The 18538-nt window shown below is 48.9% G+C and overlaps 1 protein-coding gene across 1 annotated transcript; it reads right to left on the bottom strand.

Moving 5' to 3' along the window:
* Positions 1 to 515: 515 nt before the first annotated feature.
* Positions 516 to 16984, bottom strand: LOC100484184 (protein eva-1 homolog C). The gene is made up of 5 exons (XM_034655136.1): positions 16963 to 16984; positions 16575 to 16718; positions 8611 to 8691; positions 7139 to 7228; positions 516 to 1312 (listed from the first exon to the last, which is right to left on the bottom strand). Exons 1-5 carry the CDS (start codon positions 16982 to 16984, stop codon positions 936 to 938), a joined length of 714 nt encoding a protein of 237 aa, XP_034511027.1. The 3' UTR covers positions 516 to 935.
* Positions 16985 to 18538: the final 1554 nt, after the last annotated feature.

Consider the following 18538-nt stretch of genomic DNA (forward strand, 5'->3'; position numbering starts at 1 on the left):
AACCCCACTGGATCAAAGGATTGCTGAGTGATCTGGTTAATCACTTTTACCACTAGAAGCTCTGAAGCTTTAAATTCTAAATCAGGATTTGGCAAACTTTTTCTCTAAAGGGCAAGAGAGTAAATGTTTTAGGCCTTATGGACCATAACTTATCTACAAAATCAGGCAAATGCCTGCTCCCTGTTTTTGTGAGCTAAGGAAGGGTTTTATATTTCAAAGTGATTGATTAAAAAAACAAAGAATACTATGTGACATGTGAAAATGAAATCAAATTCAATATTCCAGTGTCTATAAATAAAGCTTTATTGAAACACAGCTACGTTCATTCATGCTGGATTAGCTATGGATGGCTACCTGTGAGCCACAACGGGTCACTGGGGAGCAGTCACAGCATGAACCACAACGCCTAAAATATTATCTTGCCCTTAAAGAAAAACTTTGCTGACCGCATTCTAAACAAATAATGTTAGTGATTAAAATCCACCGCCAGGGAACACATAGTGGCTGGATTCAAGCTTGCTGTCTCTATATCAGTACAATTTTTTTATGGATGTAGGGGACCTCCTGTTTACTCATCTGTAAAATGGGGTGGATAGCACTATCTCATGAAGCTGTTGTGGGGATTAAACAGCTTAATACATGAAAAGCAGCTATAGAACAGTGCCGCCATTATAAGCCCTCAGTAAATGTGCACTCTGTGTTAATGTATAAAAATGAATTTAAATAAATACAGAAAACAAAGACTTCCCTCCTAATTTATTTTGAAATGTGTCGTAAACAGTTTGAAATGTCCCTTTAATAGCTTCTGGCTTCACCAGTATTGGATGACATGACGAATACTCCTTCACAGAAGGTACGAGTGAAACAGAACCAGAGGGGCATTGTGGATCCTTCCTTCTTCAGCAAGTGTGATCATGTGAAGATACAGCTCTTTTTCAGTAGAACTGGCCCATATTTCTGGGGAGTGAAGTGTCCAAACCACTGTTCATCCATATTTCCTGGATGATTTGCTCCCTGCGCTCAATCCTTTCTGCCAGCTCTGCAGCCTCTATGGAACTGTAGACAGGATATGAAGTCCTACAAAACCCAGATAGTTCTCCTGGAAAATCGGAGTCAGAGGAGTCCTCCTCCCCCTCTTCATCCTCGCTGTTTTCCTCAGCCTTGTCACTTTCTGGCACCAGGTGCTCCCTTGCCAGCTGCAGCTCCCTGAAGTCCTTGGTACAGGACACTCTGATGACCAAGGTGCACAATGTGAGTGCCAGACCGATGCAGACACTGGACACGAACAGCAGCGCTGCTCTCTCTGGGTGAGCTGTGGGGGAAAGGACAAGTCAGGAGCTGGGAAGAGCTGTCAGCCTTCACCAATCCAAAGTCCCACAGAAGCAGCTGTCTGCCGAAACCGGCAGCTAACGCAGAATGCGTTAGTGTCTTTGAGACCGTCCTCACCTAACTGATCCTGTACGCTCGTTGGTTAGGGACAAAAAAGGGTTTTGAGCATATATAGCCCATACAGGTACGTACATGAGAGGACACATAGCAGGGAGACTCAGAAGCTGGACTCCCTGAGTGCAAACTCTGATCTGCTACTCATTCACTGTGTGATTTTTGGCAAGTTACATATCCACTCTGTGCTTCAGTTTCCCCACCTGTAAAATGGGGCTGATAGCACCTTCCTGGTATACAGTTAATTCCCGTGACACTCTTGGAACATTCGCTGACACACAGTAAATGCTCAATAAACTGTTAACCTATGAGGAGTAAATTATGAAAAATTAATTTATATATACTTTATATATATATTTATATATAAAGTATATATACACACACATACATGAATGCAAGTACTAATACAGTAGATGTTAGCAAAGCTTAATTTCTTTAGATTAAAAAATAAATACAAATAAAAGTTCTGGTAGTTTTTCCGACATCCAAATAGTTGTATAATAATAATATAAATAGAAACGAAGCTAATTTGTACTACATATTCTGGTCTAAATCTTTAACAGGCTTAATCCTTACGTTAACCCTGCCCAGAAAGGACTATTACTCTCTCCATTTTTTAGCTATGTACCCCTTGAGGGGTTAGCACTGCCTCTTTGGGAAATAATGATCCAGAGAACTCCCTCGAAATACAGAACAGGAGTTGGTGGGCTTTCTCTGTAAGGGGCCAGATAGTGAGTTTCTTAGACTTTGTGGGCCACACGGTGTGTGTTGCAATGACTCGACTCTGCCCTTTAGCACAAAAGCAGCCCCAGCCATGCAGGTGTGCTGCGTTCTAATAAAACGTGATGGACAAAACTGGCCCGAGGGCCACAGTGGGCTGACCCCTCATACAGGGGCTCAGGCTGAGCCAGGAAGGGAAGCCACTGCCTGAGGACAGCAGGCCTCTTTCAGCCAAGCCAGAACTAGAACCTGACCCCAGCCTATGAAGCTTGCTAGGACCAAGCCCCTGCTACCCTCCTTAAGTTCAACTCTCAACACTCATTCATTCATCCCTCAATTTCTGTTTTCCGACCACACCAGCCTCTCTCCATTCCTCATGGGGCCTCACACCCTGGCACTTTTGCACATGCTGTTCTTTCTGCCTGGAATGTTCTTTCTTCCTCCTTCATCTAGACCCCTGTGCCCCCACCCCCAGGTTGGGCCAGGTTCCCCCTGTCATTAGGTCTTCTTGAATGTCACTCAATCACTGAGCATGTTTTGTCCTTTCTTATCCCATAGAATGAGAGTTCCACGAAAGCAGGGGCCCTGCGGGCTGGTTCTTCACCGCACCCCCAGCGCCCAGAGCAGAGCAGGGATTACACAAACACCTGCTCAAGGCAGGGGAGGAGGGGCTGTGGATCTAAAGCCGGAGGCTTGGGCCCCTGTGGGCGGGGAGCACATGGCAACTCTTGGCGAAGCCCATTGGAGCAAGGCTGCCTAGTCATCTAACTGACTAGTTTGAGGTCACAGAATCACCAGGTGTTAGTTAGATGGAACCTGGAGGTGAGGCACCCGACCCCTCCTGAGGCAGCCACGTCACTTGTGCAAAGCCACCGTGTGGCTGGGACCCCGAGCTTGGGCCAGGGGTGTCTCCGAAGCACCCCCCCACTTGATTCTGAGGGCACATCATGTGTCTTCCAGAATCAATTGGACCACTTTAGGCTTTTCTAACCCCTTTCCTATTATGTATTCCGGAAAGATAGAGGCATCGTCTCCGTGCAGTTAAACAATATCTGCACATGGGGTGCCTGGGTGGCTCAGTCAGTTAAGTGTCTGCCTTCGGCTCAGGTCATGATCCCCGGTCCTGAGATCGAGTCCTGCATGGGGCTCGCTGCTCAGCGGAGAGCCTGCTTCTCCCTCTGCCTGCCGCTCCTCCTGCTTGTGCTCTCTCTCTCAGACAAATAAATAAATAAAACTTAAAAAAAAAAACTGCACACTATGCGATTGTTCTCAGTCCAGCCTCTGCTGGCCCGTCACCGGCTCACGTGAACGACTTTCATTTCATCAGCCGTCGTAAGCCTGCAGGAATCTCACAATGGTGGCCTGTGGCTTTTAAGGCCCCTTGACCCTTAGATCTCTGGTCTGGAGCCAACACAAGTTCCAGGTCCAGCATACTGTGTCCAAATAAGACACAGAGAGGCCAGGGGCCAGGGTTCCACCTCCTGGGGCCCTGCTACTGTGGGTTGAAAGCACAAAGGAGACTGGGCCCTGCCTGACAGCACTAACGGCTACGATAAGCACTTTCTGTCCCGGACCCAAAGATTAGAGACCGTGGGAACACATCGGAATCCACACCTATGTGACAAGGCGGTGCTGATTTGCAATCCTCCTCGCTGACGGGATCGTGTAACCCTGACTTCGGAATGTGTTATTATACTTCTGTTTCCATGTGGGTTTGTCTGGTCGCCCAGAATTCCTTTCAGAGCAAACAACGAGGCCTCTGCGTCTCAGGTGAAGCTCTGCTTTCTGACCCGTGACCCCAGCGACCCCAGTTACCCCAGGTACCCTGTGCCCCCAGACAGTCCCCAGCAAGCTCCCCCAGGGGGCTGAAGACAGAAGGAGGGGCAAGTGACAGAAATATTAGGACAGCAAAGGCCTGCCTGCAGGCAGAGGTCAGTAAAACACTAACGAGGCAGAGCGAGAGTCAGGTTCTGAGCAAGATTGTCCAAAGGGCTCCTTAGGCAAAGTCCGCTGGGGTCCGACGACTAAGCTGGCTAGTAAACTGCCTTCCTAAAACCTCCAACACACACACACACACACACACACACACACACACACACCCCTTTCTGTTTCTCTAATTTCAGAATTTTTCTATGGCTTCTTCAAACCCATGACCTAGATTCTAGAATGAGGAAGAGCTACACAGTTAGGATAAGAGTCACGTTCAAACACGCCTAAAACGATGCCTCATGTTGGGAACAGGTTCATAGACCACTTACATGGACAAAAGAGAAACCGTTCTTCAGGGACCTCTGGACATTCTCACGCCCGTTCTGCCAACCCTGTGTTCCAACATCCCCGGACAAGCCCCTTGGTTGGACAAGTCGACTTGTCCCCTGTGTGTATGTGACTGTGCCACTGTGTCAAAGCCACTTGCAGCCTGACCTGGGGAAAAGTCCTTTTGGATTCACCCCATCTACTGAGTATGGAGCAGATTTTTCCAGAAGCTGCCCCGCTCACTCTCAGCTCCAGCTGCTCCTGCCACTGGCCTCTCCCTCAGACAGGCCTCCTCCTCCCTGTGCCTTTTGGGAATGGATGTGCCTAAACAACCCTCAATAAAACCAAATAAAAGCCACAACATCCTTACATTTCATTAAAACTACCTGTAAATAGCAAATACGTGGCGATAATTAGGTGAAGGAAAGCTCACAACACCACGCAGAGACTCATCGTCTGCTCATTTTCTAAGTACTAACTGGGTATGTATCCTGTGCCAGCCCATCCTGGGCCCTTGGGCATGACAATAAGAGAACAGACATCGGTCCTTAAGACGCTTAATGTCTAGCAGAGAGATGGGTGCTAATGGGTAAATCCCTCGTATGATTTCTGGGAGTGATGCGTGTGCAAAAGGATAGACAGGGATGGAAGGGAGGCATTCAGATGACACCCATCCCTCAAGATCCTGGAGGGCATCCTTCTCGCTCGGAGAAACCAGAGCAGAGGTCTTATATCTGTTGAGTCTGATCATGGCCCAGCTGACATCCATGCTGTGGCCTCAGGCAAATGGCTCAACTCCTCTGAACCTTAGCTTCCCTGCATGCAGAATGGGGGATCAGAGAACTCTCGCTCAGGGTCTTTGCTATGGTAAATTTTTTCTCCCCAAATTCATGTGTTGAAGGCTTAACCCCCAACATATTTGGTGATAGGTCCTATAAGGAGGTAATTAAGGTTAAATGAGGTCATTAAGTGTGGGGCCCTGATCCAACAGGATCAGTGCCTTTATAAGAAGGGATGCCAGAGAGCATTCTCTTTCTCTCTCCCCCTTACTCTCTTTTCCTCCCTCCCTCCTTTCCTCCCTCCCTCTTTCTCTCTCTCCCTTCCTCCTTCAATTTCTCTCTTTCTCTCTCTCTCTCTCCCTCCCCCTGCATTGCATCTCATGCAAGAAGGCAGCCATCTACAAGCCAAGAAGAGAACTCTCACCAGAAACTGACTCTGCCAATACCTTGACCTTGGACTTTCAGCCTCCAGAACTGTGAGAAAATGAATTTCTGCTGTTGAAGCTGCCAGCCTACAGTGTCTTGTCATGGCGGCTGGAGCTGACCAACCCAGTTGTGGAGAGGAACTGGCGGGGCCCAGCATGGCCACAGATCAGTGAGCAAAGTCATCATTACTTCCGGTTAATCATTATTCCCTGAAGGATTGTCATGATGCTTTTCCTCCAGGAACTTTGAAAATACGGGGATATTTTTGACAATAAAAATCCTTACATCTCTTAATTCTGACAAGGGTGGCACAGAGCTCTCGGGCCTCCATTGCTGGGGGACCAGGATATGCATGGGGTCCGAGGGGGGCCCTGTTAGAAAGAGCAGTGGTGCTGGGAGATGCAGAGCCTGGCAGAGAGCAGGGAAACGGAAGAACAGAACATTAACAATAGTCGTGTTTAAGCTTTGAGACTAGGGGCAGGTTCTATTTCTTGGTGCTTTCCTGTGTTCCCCACTTCAAGCTCATTCTACTTTTATGCCTAAGGGATGGAAAGACCTCGTAAATGTTATTAGGAAGAGCAAAAAGTGGAAGTGGGAGGGTGGTTTGAAGAGAGAAGATTCTCAGAGGAAACCAATGACTATACAACAAACACTCAGGACTATGGATGTGGGAAGACGATGGAACAGAAGAGGCATCCCAAGAATGTCCTTCTGTCTCCTGCTTTGGGCTGTTCCCTTCCTCCTTTATTTCCTCTGAGGAAGGCTTACTGGAAAGAGCCCCATCCTCGGCAGGCCTCGAACAGTAACACCGTAATGCAGTATATTAACATGAATTTTACCGAAGGCCTTAGAGGCTGTGGCCTCCCTGAACAGAGTCAGGCGGGCATGGCCAAATCTCACAGAGTCGACATTTCAAAATACAGTCGATGCTAAGGTGAGCAGACAGAAGGTGAGGAAAGACGGCAGGCACCACCCCTCACAGATGAGAGTTTCGGCTCTGCCAGGTGGGGAGGGCTGAGTCTGACAGATTCTTGAGGGAAAGATTATCAGGGAGAACTTGGCAACTGTGAGAAGTAACATGGATGACTCAGGAAGGGGCTCCACCTTCACAGGGCATGACCCGTTCTGTTTACTAGGTGATCCTTTAGTTCAATTTTCTTTCAGCCAAGGGTGGGATTCAATAATCCTCTGCCCTTCCCAAATTTTAGAGCTGCGGAACATGCATTCCTTGGGTTCCTACTTTTCAAAGCAGAAAATACTCATGAAGCCCAACTCCTGAACCGCGTGACTTTGTCTGTTTGCCTCCTCCCCGTGTGGTTCTCTTGTGGGTAGCCCGGCTGGAACTGTGCCTGAGTCCAAGGCTCTGTGTTTTCAGATCTTAGCAAAACTGCAGGTGCTGAGGCAAACTTAAAGTCATTTCTCTGCAGCTCGGTGTTGTAATTAAACATGGAACCCGTTAGTGAGACCTCAGCAAAGCCGTTAGCATTCTAGGAAGCTTCGATTCATTGACCTACCTCTAATGTAAGCAAATGCTGCCAGAGAGTTGCTAACAATAACTCCATCTTTCCTCAGAACCCTCGGTTCCCTTGGGTCAAAGTTTATACCTGTTTCATAAAAAAAGGCAAAATCGATTAATCACAGCTGTTCACAGTATGCCTTCTGCTCCCAGCCCAGGACTGCCATAATAAATAAAAAGTCACAGAAATCAAAAAAGTGGGCTTCTGACTGAATTACAGAAGACTAAGCCAGGAAGAACATTTAGCAAATAGTGTCTGAAAATACTAAGTGGTAAGAGGGATTTAGAAATTCTAACATGTGCTGGCTCCAACTTCAGGTAGTACTCGTCCACCCCACTACACAAGGGAACAAATGGATTTTCCCATCTGAAAGGCAGTGGCATATATCATGTCACTGGGAGGCTTAATATCGGCTTACCTAACCACAGAGCTGCTGTCTGCACTGTTGACCATAGATAAGAAGGGAGGGAGATTATGCAGGGAGATTGTGTGGGGCGATTTTTTGGAAATGACAGCAAAATGCAAGGCAGGTCTGGTTTCCGATGCTTGGTTACACTGCTGTGAGAGAGCTTAGGGAGCTCTTGATGGGCAGCCTGAGAGCTCTGGGGACCCCAGGGGATGTCAGACAAGTCCAAAGAAGGGTGGCACAGAGCTCTCGGGCCTCCACTGCTGGGGGACCAGGATATGCATGGCGTCCGGGGGGAGCCCTGTTAGAAACAGCAGTGGGGCTGGGAGATGCAGAGCCCAGCAGAGAGCAGGTATGGGGAAAACAGAAGAACAGAACATTAACGACAGTTATCTCTGAGCTTTGAGACTAAGGGTGAGTTCTATTTCCTGCTGCTTTCCTGTTTTCCATGTCAAGCATGCTTTACTTAATTCGGGGCAAAAGACCTCACAAATGTAATAAAAATAATACAAAACAAACTTTCAACACACGAAGTGTAATATCTTAGATGCTCTTCAGAAACTTTGCAGTTTCCATCAGGAGCCCCAAGGGTCTGAATTCCATCCTAGATGTGATAAGAAAACCAAAATGTTCATCCCCCTCCTACTCACAAGAGCCCAGTGAAAACCCAAGGGCAAAGGTGGCCTGTGTTTGGAGACCCTCAGGTCCCATCTGGGTCTGGTCCACCCAGGTTCCTGGTGGGGTCCTCTTTCCAACGAGCTCATCATAGAAGCCAGGAACCCCAAATTTGTTTCCGAGCAGATCTCTTTTTCCAAGTGATACTTCATTTAAGAAATAAGAGGGGAATGGAAGGAGGATTTAGTCCACTTATAATTTCTAAAACAAAAAATGTTGGCCACCATTTGCCACCGATCGTGACAACACTGCCATTATCAGAGCTGGTAACTCCAGCTCACCTCCAGACATCCCCTTTCATTCCAACCAGTGTGCACCCGACTATGGTCACGTGGGGCTGTTTACCTTTACTTAAAGAGAAATGCTGGTAGTAAGCCATAAAAATTACCATATTCATCATCTTTCTGCTTCAAAGAAGGTTTTAGATTAGCAACGGCTGGATCAATCGCTGAGAGTATGTTCTTGGGAACTAAAAACCAGAAAAGAAATATTTTAAAAACTTTGTACGTTTAATATAATTTTTTAACTGCAATGTGGATAAGATTCAAAAAATCCATTTTTAAAGCAGTACATAAATTACTCACTCTGCTTGTCAGACACACTCACACACACATATGCGAATGGTAATTATGTGACCATCAAATGTCCCAGAAAGGTCACATTTTGGAGAAGAAGTAAACAATATATGGTATATTTACCCAACAGACTATTTAACAATAACAAAAAACAAAGTACGAGCACCTGCTATAACATGGGTGAGCCCCAAAACATGGTGCTCAATGATGGGAGCCAGACACAAAAGACCACATATGGTATGATTCCGTTAACAGGAAATTCGCAGAACAGGTGAATGTACAGAGACAGAAGGTAAGCTCTACAGTGCTTACCAAGAATCAGGGGTGGAAATGGGGACTGACTGCACATGGGTGTCAGGGAACTTTGGGGATCATGGACATGTTTTAAAATTGGAGTACGGTGATCGTCGTGCAGCTAGCTCTGTAAACGTACTAGAATTCATTGAATCGTTTTTCTTAAAATGGGTGCATCTTAGAGCATGTCAATCTCACCTCAATAACACTGTTAACCCTGGGGGCGCCTGGGAGGCGCAGTCGGTTGAGCGTCTGCCTCTTGGTTTTGGCTCAGGTCATGATCTCGGGGTCATGAGATCGAGCCCCGTCTTGGGCTCCGAGCTCAGCGTGGAGTCTGCTTGAGATTCTTTCCCTCTCTGTTCCTACCCCCACTCGTGCTCTCTTTCTCTCTCTCTCTTAAAAAACAAAACAAAAAACAAAAAACAACCCCCCCCAAAAAAAACCCAACACTGTAACTCTGAACATGAACTCCCTGAGATGTAGTGAAACAAAATGACTGTAGTCAATTTAGAATCCACCACAGAGCTCCTCTCCTGCCTCCAACTCAGCTTTTCACCCACAGCTCTGAGTCCTCACTTCCTTAATGAGCCTGAAGACACTTCTAAGACTGCATGCAAGAATGAAAGAAGGATGCTCTACGTATTTTAGGGTAAGAGAAGAACGAGAGGAGAGCTGTGTTGGAAGGTGGGTAGAGGTCCTCCGAACTGACCCTAAGAAGAAGCCACCCCATCTCAAGACGCCCTGGACAAAGCGAGCAAGACCGTGGCATGCGGAGGGCAAAGCAAGGGCTCTGAAGGCCAAGTGCGCCCCAGCTGGCCAGGAGAAGGGAGAGGAAACCAGATATTTTTGCTGCATAATATTGCTTATTTCTGTTTGTTCTTTAGCTCAGCTGGTATCCGGGAGAAGTGCCAACAGGAGACAGAAGTGAGCCAACATAAACCGCGCAAGTTCAACTGCACTGATTTTTTTTTTTTTTTAAAGAGCGGCTAAGACATCTTCAGCAGCAAGAAAGCCTCATCGCCTTTCTCAAAGCGCTTCACTGAATTATTCTAGGGGATGTCCCAGGATTGACAACCAGAGAGCATTCCTCAACTGCGTGCATCTTCTGTGCACAGGACACCCTGGTGCCTTTGTGCCCATCGGCCGTGAGAGTCACATCCAGGGCTGTAAGGTGACAATGACAGGAGGTGGTACAAGCTGTGCGGGGACCCCAAGGAAAGCCCCTTGGCAGATGGCAGGCACACCGCTGATTCTGGGAGCAGAGCAGAGCCCCAGAGGGCTGAACCATGTTGCCACAAAATGCTTTCTGATGAAACAGCCTCGTGGTCATGCTGCACCCTGAGAAGGGCACCCCTGATTCCTTGGCAGGAGTAAGTCATCCCTGCCAGGACTTGTTGGCTTGTTCTCAAGATACAGCCTGAACCGGGGGAGGGGGCTGCAAATGCCAGAGGTTTTACGGTTTGGGAAAGAGGAAGAGCTCAGAGAGGAAGGACCATCTAGATGAGATTTGCGAATAACCAGGCCCTTATAAGACATTACATTGCCATGTGCGACATGGCTCATGTCAGCCAACTTGCCCATTGCTTGCGTGAAAATGGCCCTGCCAGGGGGACAATCTTCAGGAGCTTGAACAGGTGTCAATGCACCTGGCAGATTCTTGCAACTCCTCGTTTCAAGAATGAAGATGGCGCTGGGCTGTGATTTACAACCACCCCTCACACCTGCCTCTCTCCGTTTTGGATACATTTGTAAAACCACCAGCAAACCGTTATTCGTGGAGTTCTTAATACGTCAGACCCTGGGCTCACGTTTAAACGGTGCGCCTTGTGCAGTGTTCATGGTGCCCCATGAAGATGAGTATCATCCCCATTCCTACAGATGGGACAACTGAGGCTCCCAGGTGCCGCTCACCTAGGAAGAGGTGGTGCCCGAACGCCTGGTCTTGTGTGCACATGCCCTCAATCTCTCCGCGATGCTGGGCTGTCCATGGGACGCCCAGCCTTTGGGAGCTGGATGAAGGATTGTAAAGATGGCAAAGTGATTTCCACGTGGACAGTCCCTGTGAGTCTGTTTAGGTAAAACCAGAGAAGATGATTTGCTTAATTTGGGCAGGGCACCCACCTCGACTTCTTCCTCTTTTTTTTTTTTCTTCCCTGAACAAATATTCTGTGTCAAGCTTGGGTCAGTGTAGACTTTAAGAAAGAAGTCTCCATGGGCGTCTGGGTGGCTCAGCCATTAAGCGTCTGCCTTCAGCTCAGGTCATGATCCCAGCGTCCTGGAATCGAGCCCTGCATCGGTCTCCCTGCTCCACGGGAAGCCTGCTTCTCCCTCTCCCACTCCCCTTGCTTGTGTTGTCTCTCTCTGTCAAATAAATAAATAAAATCTTAAAAAAAAAAAAGAAATCATAAAAAGAGAGAAAGAAAGAGAAAGAAAGAAAGAAAGAAAGAAAGAAAGAAAGAAAGAAAGAAAGAAAAAGAAAGAAAGAGAAAGAAAGAAAGTCTGCACAGTTTGCACTTACAGCCCAAAAAGATTCTTCACGCCAGAGGCGAACACGGTATCTCTGCTTAACTTCTCCTTCTCAGCAGGAGCCTGGACTGCAGGAGCCCCTACAGATCCCTGCACAGCCCTCTCCTGCCTGTCCCCAAACCCTGCACTACCTGTTCCTTCTGTCCCCAATTCTAGCATCACCTATGCCGTCCGTCCCCAAATCCTGGCAACCCCTCCCCTCCTGCCCCCAATCCTAGTACCCCCCCTTCCCCACACCCCAAAATCCTGGAACCTACTCTCCTTGCCCCTAAATCTTGGTGCCACCAACCCACCTGTCCCCAAATCCTGGCCCCCACCTGCCTGCCCCAGCTCCTGGGAGGAGCTGTGCGGGGCCCTAGGCTGAGGTCCACACGTTTCTCATGCCTCTCAGGCATTATCAGGGAGGGGATGCTGGCTGTGCCTCTGTCTTGGGGACCCTCGAATATTAGCGGCTGTGGGGACAGAGAGGAGTCCTCCCTGCAGACGTGAGGCGCGGAGCGGGCTGAGTTTTCCAGGTCTGGCTTATCCTATGAGAACGAAAGTCTGAAATCCAGCACATCCAAGAAGTGAGGCTAATGCTTAAACTCAGAGGGAACACACAGAGAGAGGACCTCATTTCGCAATGAGTTAAAGAAGAAAACAGGAGGAACGCATCCCAGCCCCCTCAGAGTGCTCTGTGCTGAGTGGTCTGACGTTAGACAGACGTGCTGCCTACAGTTAGAAGAGCGAAAGGCCCGCAGCCTGAATCATGCCCCAGGGCTACACAGAGAGTGGAAGTTCTCTGCCCAGCCTAAGCACTGCGGAGGAAGAGAGAGCCAGGATTAAATGAAGCTCTATAAAATAGGGAGGAGTGTTCTTTTTAAAATGTAAATTGATTATGTCCCCTGAGAGGACTTATCAAGGGCTCCCCGCCCTTGAGTAAAAGCCTAGCCTAACCTCCCATCCACCAGGTCCCTCCAGTCTTACTCCGGTGTTCACCTTCCCCCCACCCTTGCCTGTGCTGTTCCTTCCGCCTGCCCTTCCCTCTTCCCACCTTCACTTAGCTGACTCCTACACACCTACTCTCACTTGCCTCTAATGCCACCTCCCCCAGGAAGCCCTCTTGATTTCCCAAGTGTGCAGAGCAGAGATCATACTGCTCACTGTAATTTCCCTACCCCATACCAAGGGGTGTGATCAGGGTCCCTATGGGTGAGGCATCCCTGACCCATCGCCTGGGTCATATTAGAGATGGGTGGCCTGTATTTCTATAGACATGAGGGCCCAGAGCTTGATGTTCAGTACTTGTCCCTAACGCACCTCTCCCCTCCCCACCATGGAGTGGGGTGTGTCCTGTCCCCTGTGTAGGCACAGCAAGATTGCTGGGTGGAACAGCAAATCTGGGTCAGACGCTGCAGTTAGAAGCAGGGTATTGGCATAGACATCTATGGGCTGGGTCTTCCCTGACCCTCTTATGTAAGAGCAACTTGGGTGGGGGGTTGGCCGGGCCCTTCTCTAGGAAGCCATGTTTATAATCACGTCACATGGTCTCTGGCCAGGGCTGATCAAGGGAGGGGGGCTCTGACCCCAGCCTGGCCAATTCAATCTCCTTCTGTTAGAAATTTGTAATTAGGATGGTCACCATAATTGTTAGAAACGGGACATAAAAATCACTGAGGCTGTGGGGGTGGCCGTATGCCGTCCAGCTCAGGCTCACAGGGAGCCTGGGTGCAGAAGGAGACAGAGATCGAGAGCGAGAGAGAGAACAAGAGAGCGGAAGTGCCATGAGAAACGAGATGCCAGAGGGTTGCCATGACCTTGGAAGCTAGCCCTACCCTGAGACCTTGCTTCCCTGCTCTGGCTTCCACGGCCTGATACCTGCCGCCTCCACCGCCCTTTTGGCTTAAACCATCTCAAACTGGTTCCTTTGCTCACATCCAAAGAGTGTTAACCAAGACAGATTCGCTTAGAAATTAATTATTGACATCCTCAGTCTTCGTATCCACTTCCACATGGGTTGGGAGAAATTTTTTAAAAATGTAAAACCTTGCATTCCCATTTGGTGACCTATAAAATATTCAGAGACATTGCAAATCATTTTTAATGACTCAGGTTGCACAGTGAAGAGCCGTCTGGCCAGGGCGGGGGAGAGCGTATTTTTAAAATGCCAACCACTTAGAAGGTGATGAGAAAGCATCTGCTTGGGGCTGGGGGGACAGGCACTAACTTGCCTCACAGTACCAGGCACCCCCTCCCTTTGGAATAAGTCCTGGGGACCACACTGCTGGACAAGGGGGCACCGTCCTAGGGAGATGGCAGGACACTGTCAATGCCCCCACTTCTTCCACAGCCGCACATCCAGAACCAAGTTGCAAGCCCCCTCTCTGACCTCAGCCTTCTGTCCTCAACTGGACTCCCTCGAGTGCCTCCCTCTGCCATTCTCAACCTCACCCAGACCCCTCCACTGACCCTCCGCCTCTCCCTTCTTCCTCAAGCCCCTCCTGTCTACCCACCACTCTGATCACTCGCTTGGGGGCACCCCAGCTCTCTTCCTTCTTTGTCATTGACCAGTGAGCCTGGAGGACCCCTCTTCTCCCGTCTGGTCTCGAATAGCTGGCCACGCTGGAAGGAACCACACCAGCGGGCAGACCAGCATACCCAAGAACACTGGCACTGGCCTCCCACTCCCCACAGCACTTTACACCTTCTCTCGTCTTCTCAAACCCTCTTCCCTCCCCGGTTCCCACAGCTGATGACTTCGTCTCATACTCAGAGAAGACAGAGGCCCCAAGAGAGAACAGCAAGCCCCCGTCCACTCCCAGAGCCTCCTGCCCCGCTGAGACAAGGGAAACATCCTTCGCACCCATCTGAGGTCGACCCCGGCCCTCTGCCTCCTCTGCGCCCCTGATCTTTCCACCAGGCAGATGTCCTCGGCATCTCTTGCATCTTCCCACTTCTCAAATCCACCCAGTTTTTACCAAGGTGACCAGCCCTGTTCAGTCGAAGTCGCTCCTGTTTCCTACCTATCCCCAGCCCACTCCAACCCATTCCCCACCCTACAGTCCACAGACTGGTCTCTTAATAGTTCAGTCATCACGATGGTCTGACTCCCCCACCACAAGCCCTCCCCTGGCACCTCCACCCAGGACCCTGCAAGACCGGGTCGTGGCTGCCCCAGGGCTATTTCACGCCACCTTGACCTTACCAGCTCTGTGCCTCCCGTGGGCTTCCCAGATTTACTTGGTGGATTTACCTGCTTGTTCGTTCAATGGCCATCTGTCACCCTCAACTGATAATTCCAAGGACAAGGACCATGCCCCCCCCTTTTTTAATCACCCAGTTCTTGACACCAGACACCACTTTGCCACAGAGCCCATGCCCACAGTGCGCTGAATGAATGGACGACGGAGAAGCAGCTTGAACGGAAGCAGAGCCTCCAGGCCCTGAGAGGCCACCTTCTCTCCCTTAGAAGAGCCCCCACCCCCCCGCCCTAGGAGCTGTCACCTCATTCTTGAAGGCACCGCAGGAAGTTCACCTCATTTGCAGGCTACACCTCTTCGACTCTCAGCTGGAGAGGCCGGAAGCTACCAGAACTTCAGAGTGATCTGCGTGGCTTCTTGGGGGACCCCAGAGCTGCTCAGGCATGAGCGCGGGAATAAAGCCTGAGAGCGGAAGTCAAACCGCACCTCCCGCAGGGCACATGCGGCTGCTGTTCTTTTGGAAACGCGCTCACGCAGTCACCTTATCGCACCGATTACAGCTTTGATTCCACAGACCACATTTTTAGCTCAGGATACAAAAGGCTGGGGTGCGTCGGAATATTATTAGACCTTAAAAAGGAAGGAAGTACTGATCCATGCTATGGCATGGTAAAGAAGCGCCAGTCACACACACACACACACACACACACACACACACACAACCCCACATCCGGCATGATCCCATTTATATGAAATGTACAAGAGGCAAACCCTTAAACGCAGAAAGTTGATTGGTGGTTGCCTGGGGTGGGGCGGTGGGGATGGACTGGGGGTGACAGCTTAAGGGTGCAGAGTTTCTTTGGGGGATGATGACAATGTTCTTAACTTAATTGGGGTGACAGCTGCCCAATGCTGTGAGCAAAATTAAATTCTGAGAATAAAATAAAATTCTAAAACCATTCATTTGCATTCTTCAGCAGGTGAACTGGATCATCTGTGAGCTATATCTCAATAAAGCTGTTACAAAAAGAAAAAGGTGGGGCTATCTGGCAGCACAAGGGGTTTCCATGAGCACAGATAATTGAGTTTTTCAGATACGGTTCTCTTTGTTCTCCCTTGGCTCCTATGATCATTTCAAAATGAACAGTCCCCGTGTCAGGATTACAAACGTATGCTCTGAGAGTCATTAGTGCCCATTCACTTTTAGGCAGCTCTATAAAATTGGACTCTAACGAACCAGGCATTTCGTTTTCTTGTTTGAAGACGCTGGGAAAACCAAGTCATGCTGTCGTGTAACATTTTTAATTGTTTTCGGGTAAGCATTTGATCTATTGACTCACCGCTGTGGGTATGCAGATAAAATGGCTATTGGCATACAGAGTTAGTCACTTAGAGCCTAAAACCAAGACTGCAAGGTTAAGCAGGAGCCAAACAATACCTCTGAGAGCTTGCGTAATATTCCCATAAATTTCAGAGCCTCCAAGCACCCAGATTAAAATCACTCCTCTCCCATTTGCTTGTTCTTTTCCTGCCCATCTGATCGCTGAAAGTGCTTTCAAAACTAATTTTGACCAAAGAACTTGTATTGTTTATCTAATGTGAACGTCATAGACAGGAACGAAGGATTAAAAAAAGGTACTCTGGAATATCTGGGATGACAGCACGGTTTCCAGAGTAACATCATTTGGTTTATTGCACGAAAATGCCTTTTGTTCCCAGGCTCACCAGCTCCCAAAGAGGCAGGGTCTTGGAGCAGTTCGTGGAGGGTATATTCTTACCACAGGCATAGCTGACAGTGAGGTATTTTTTCACTCCTGGCAGACAGGGGCTCCCGAAATGGTGATTGTTGACCGTGATTTTGCATCTCTGCTTCCCATAGCACCTCCTGGATAATACTTGCAAAGCCGAGTAAGACAGGCAGTCTGAAAGGCAGGGAACGTCAACAAGGATTTTAGGTTACATCCGCAGCCGGCTAACCACAGAGCTGATGCTATTTTCTGTAAGCAAATACATGGAGCTGGATTTCCAGTCTCATGGAGATAGTTTCTCAGATAATTTTCTGTCTCGTTAAAGTACCCAAGATGCTTTACCAGGTAAATCATATGGGCTAAGACCTTATAGGCAGAGCGGGCTTCATGACATGTGCTGGAAGGGCCCTGAGCTTACCATGATGTTCTGCTATCCCCATCTTGAAATTCTTCCATATTTTTGAGCAAGGGGTCCTACATTTTCATTTTGCATCAAGCCCTGCAAATTATGTAACTGGCCTTGTACATGGAACAGGCAAAATATGTAGAAAGCTGAATCAAGATTATTTCTTTATTTCTTTTATGCCCCTTGCCACTCCTTAAAATATTTTGTCTTTTTTTTTTTTTTTTTGGAGAGAGAGTGTGTGCGAGCGGGTGGGGGGAGGTACAGAGGGAGAAGGAGAGAGAATCTTTTTATTTTTTTCTAAGATTTTACTTATTTATTTGAGAGAGAGCAAGACAGAGCATGAGCAAAGAGGAGGAGCAGAGGGAGAAACAGGTTTCCCGCTGAGCCGAAAGCCTGACGCCAGGCTCAATCCCAGAACCCTGGGATTATGACCTGAGTCGAAGGCAGATGCTTAACCAACTGAGCCACCCAGGCGCCCAAGGAAGAGAGAGAATCTTAAGCTGAGCGTGCAGCTGGATGTGGGGCTTGATCTCATGACCCTGAGATCATGACCTGAAATCAAGAGTCGGATGCTTAACCGACAGAGCCACCCAGGCACCCCTATTTGTCTACTTTGAGAATCCATCTGCCCTGCGTGAACATAAGCTCCAAAAGGACAGGGACCCTTTCTGCCTTGTTTGTCATCCACACCCACATCCTGGCCCAGCGTAGAACCCCAGTAAGTGACTGCTGAATGCATGAAATGAAATGAACTAATACACACGAGGATGTGTTTTTCAGCCCCTGGCACAATGCCATCCCAATTAGTAAATGTGAATTTCACGTGTGCAGAGGTGAGGTGCAGCGATGCTCTGTGCTGTAAGGAAAAACAAGTCAGAAGGAGTCTATCTTGCATTCACAGGATGCACTGGAGCTGGAGACAAAACCCACACGTGGGACCTGGTGTCCTACAATGTGAAACGGGGTGAGCATCAGCAGTGTGTGGCCAGGGCAAGAGGTGCTGCGGTCAGAGTCGGGAGAGATCCGTGTGGGCCAGCGTGGTCACAGCAGGCTTTCTGGGGCAGAGGGACTTGGTCATGGGAGAAAGTGCATGAATTGGGTAGAAGCAAGCAAGGCAGAAAGGCATGAACACCAAAGTAAGGGGGCTAGTGTCGCTTACGGGGAGTCCAGGGGGCTGACCGTGAGCTGGAACAGCGGGTGTGGACAGGGAAGCCACAGAGAATGAACCTGGAGAGAGGCTGAGCTTGCCTGTGAATGCTTAGCCAAAGACGGAATTTATTCTGCAAGCAACGTGGAGCCTAAAGAAATGGACTGATGCTATTGTCCTTTAGGGACAGTGTGCAGGAGGCTCTGGGAGAGAAAGGGAACCACACTCGGCTTGGAAACAATTTTAATAATACACATGGGGCGGGGCGCCTGGGGGCTCAGTTGGTGGAGTGTCCGACTCTTGGTTTTTGGCTCAGGTCATGATCTCAGGGTCATACAGGTGAGCCCGGCATGGGGCTCCTTGCTCAGTGGGGAGTCTGCTGGAGATTCTCTCTCCCTTTCCCTCTGCCCTTCCCTCACCCTCTTTCTAAATAAGTAAATA

This window comes from Ailuropoda melanoleuca, chromosome 1 (assembly GCF_002007445.2).
Source record: "Ailuropoda melanoleuca isolate Jingjing chromosome 1, ASM200744v2, whole genome shotgun sequence".
In the NCBI taxonomy this organism is placed as follows: domain Eukaryota; kingdom Metazoa; phylum Chordata; class Mammalia; order Carnivora; family Ursidae; genus Ailuropoda; species Ailuropoda melanoleuca.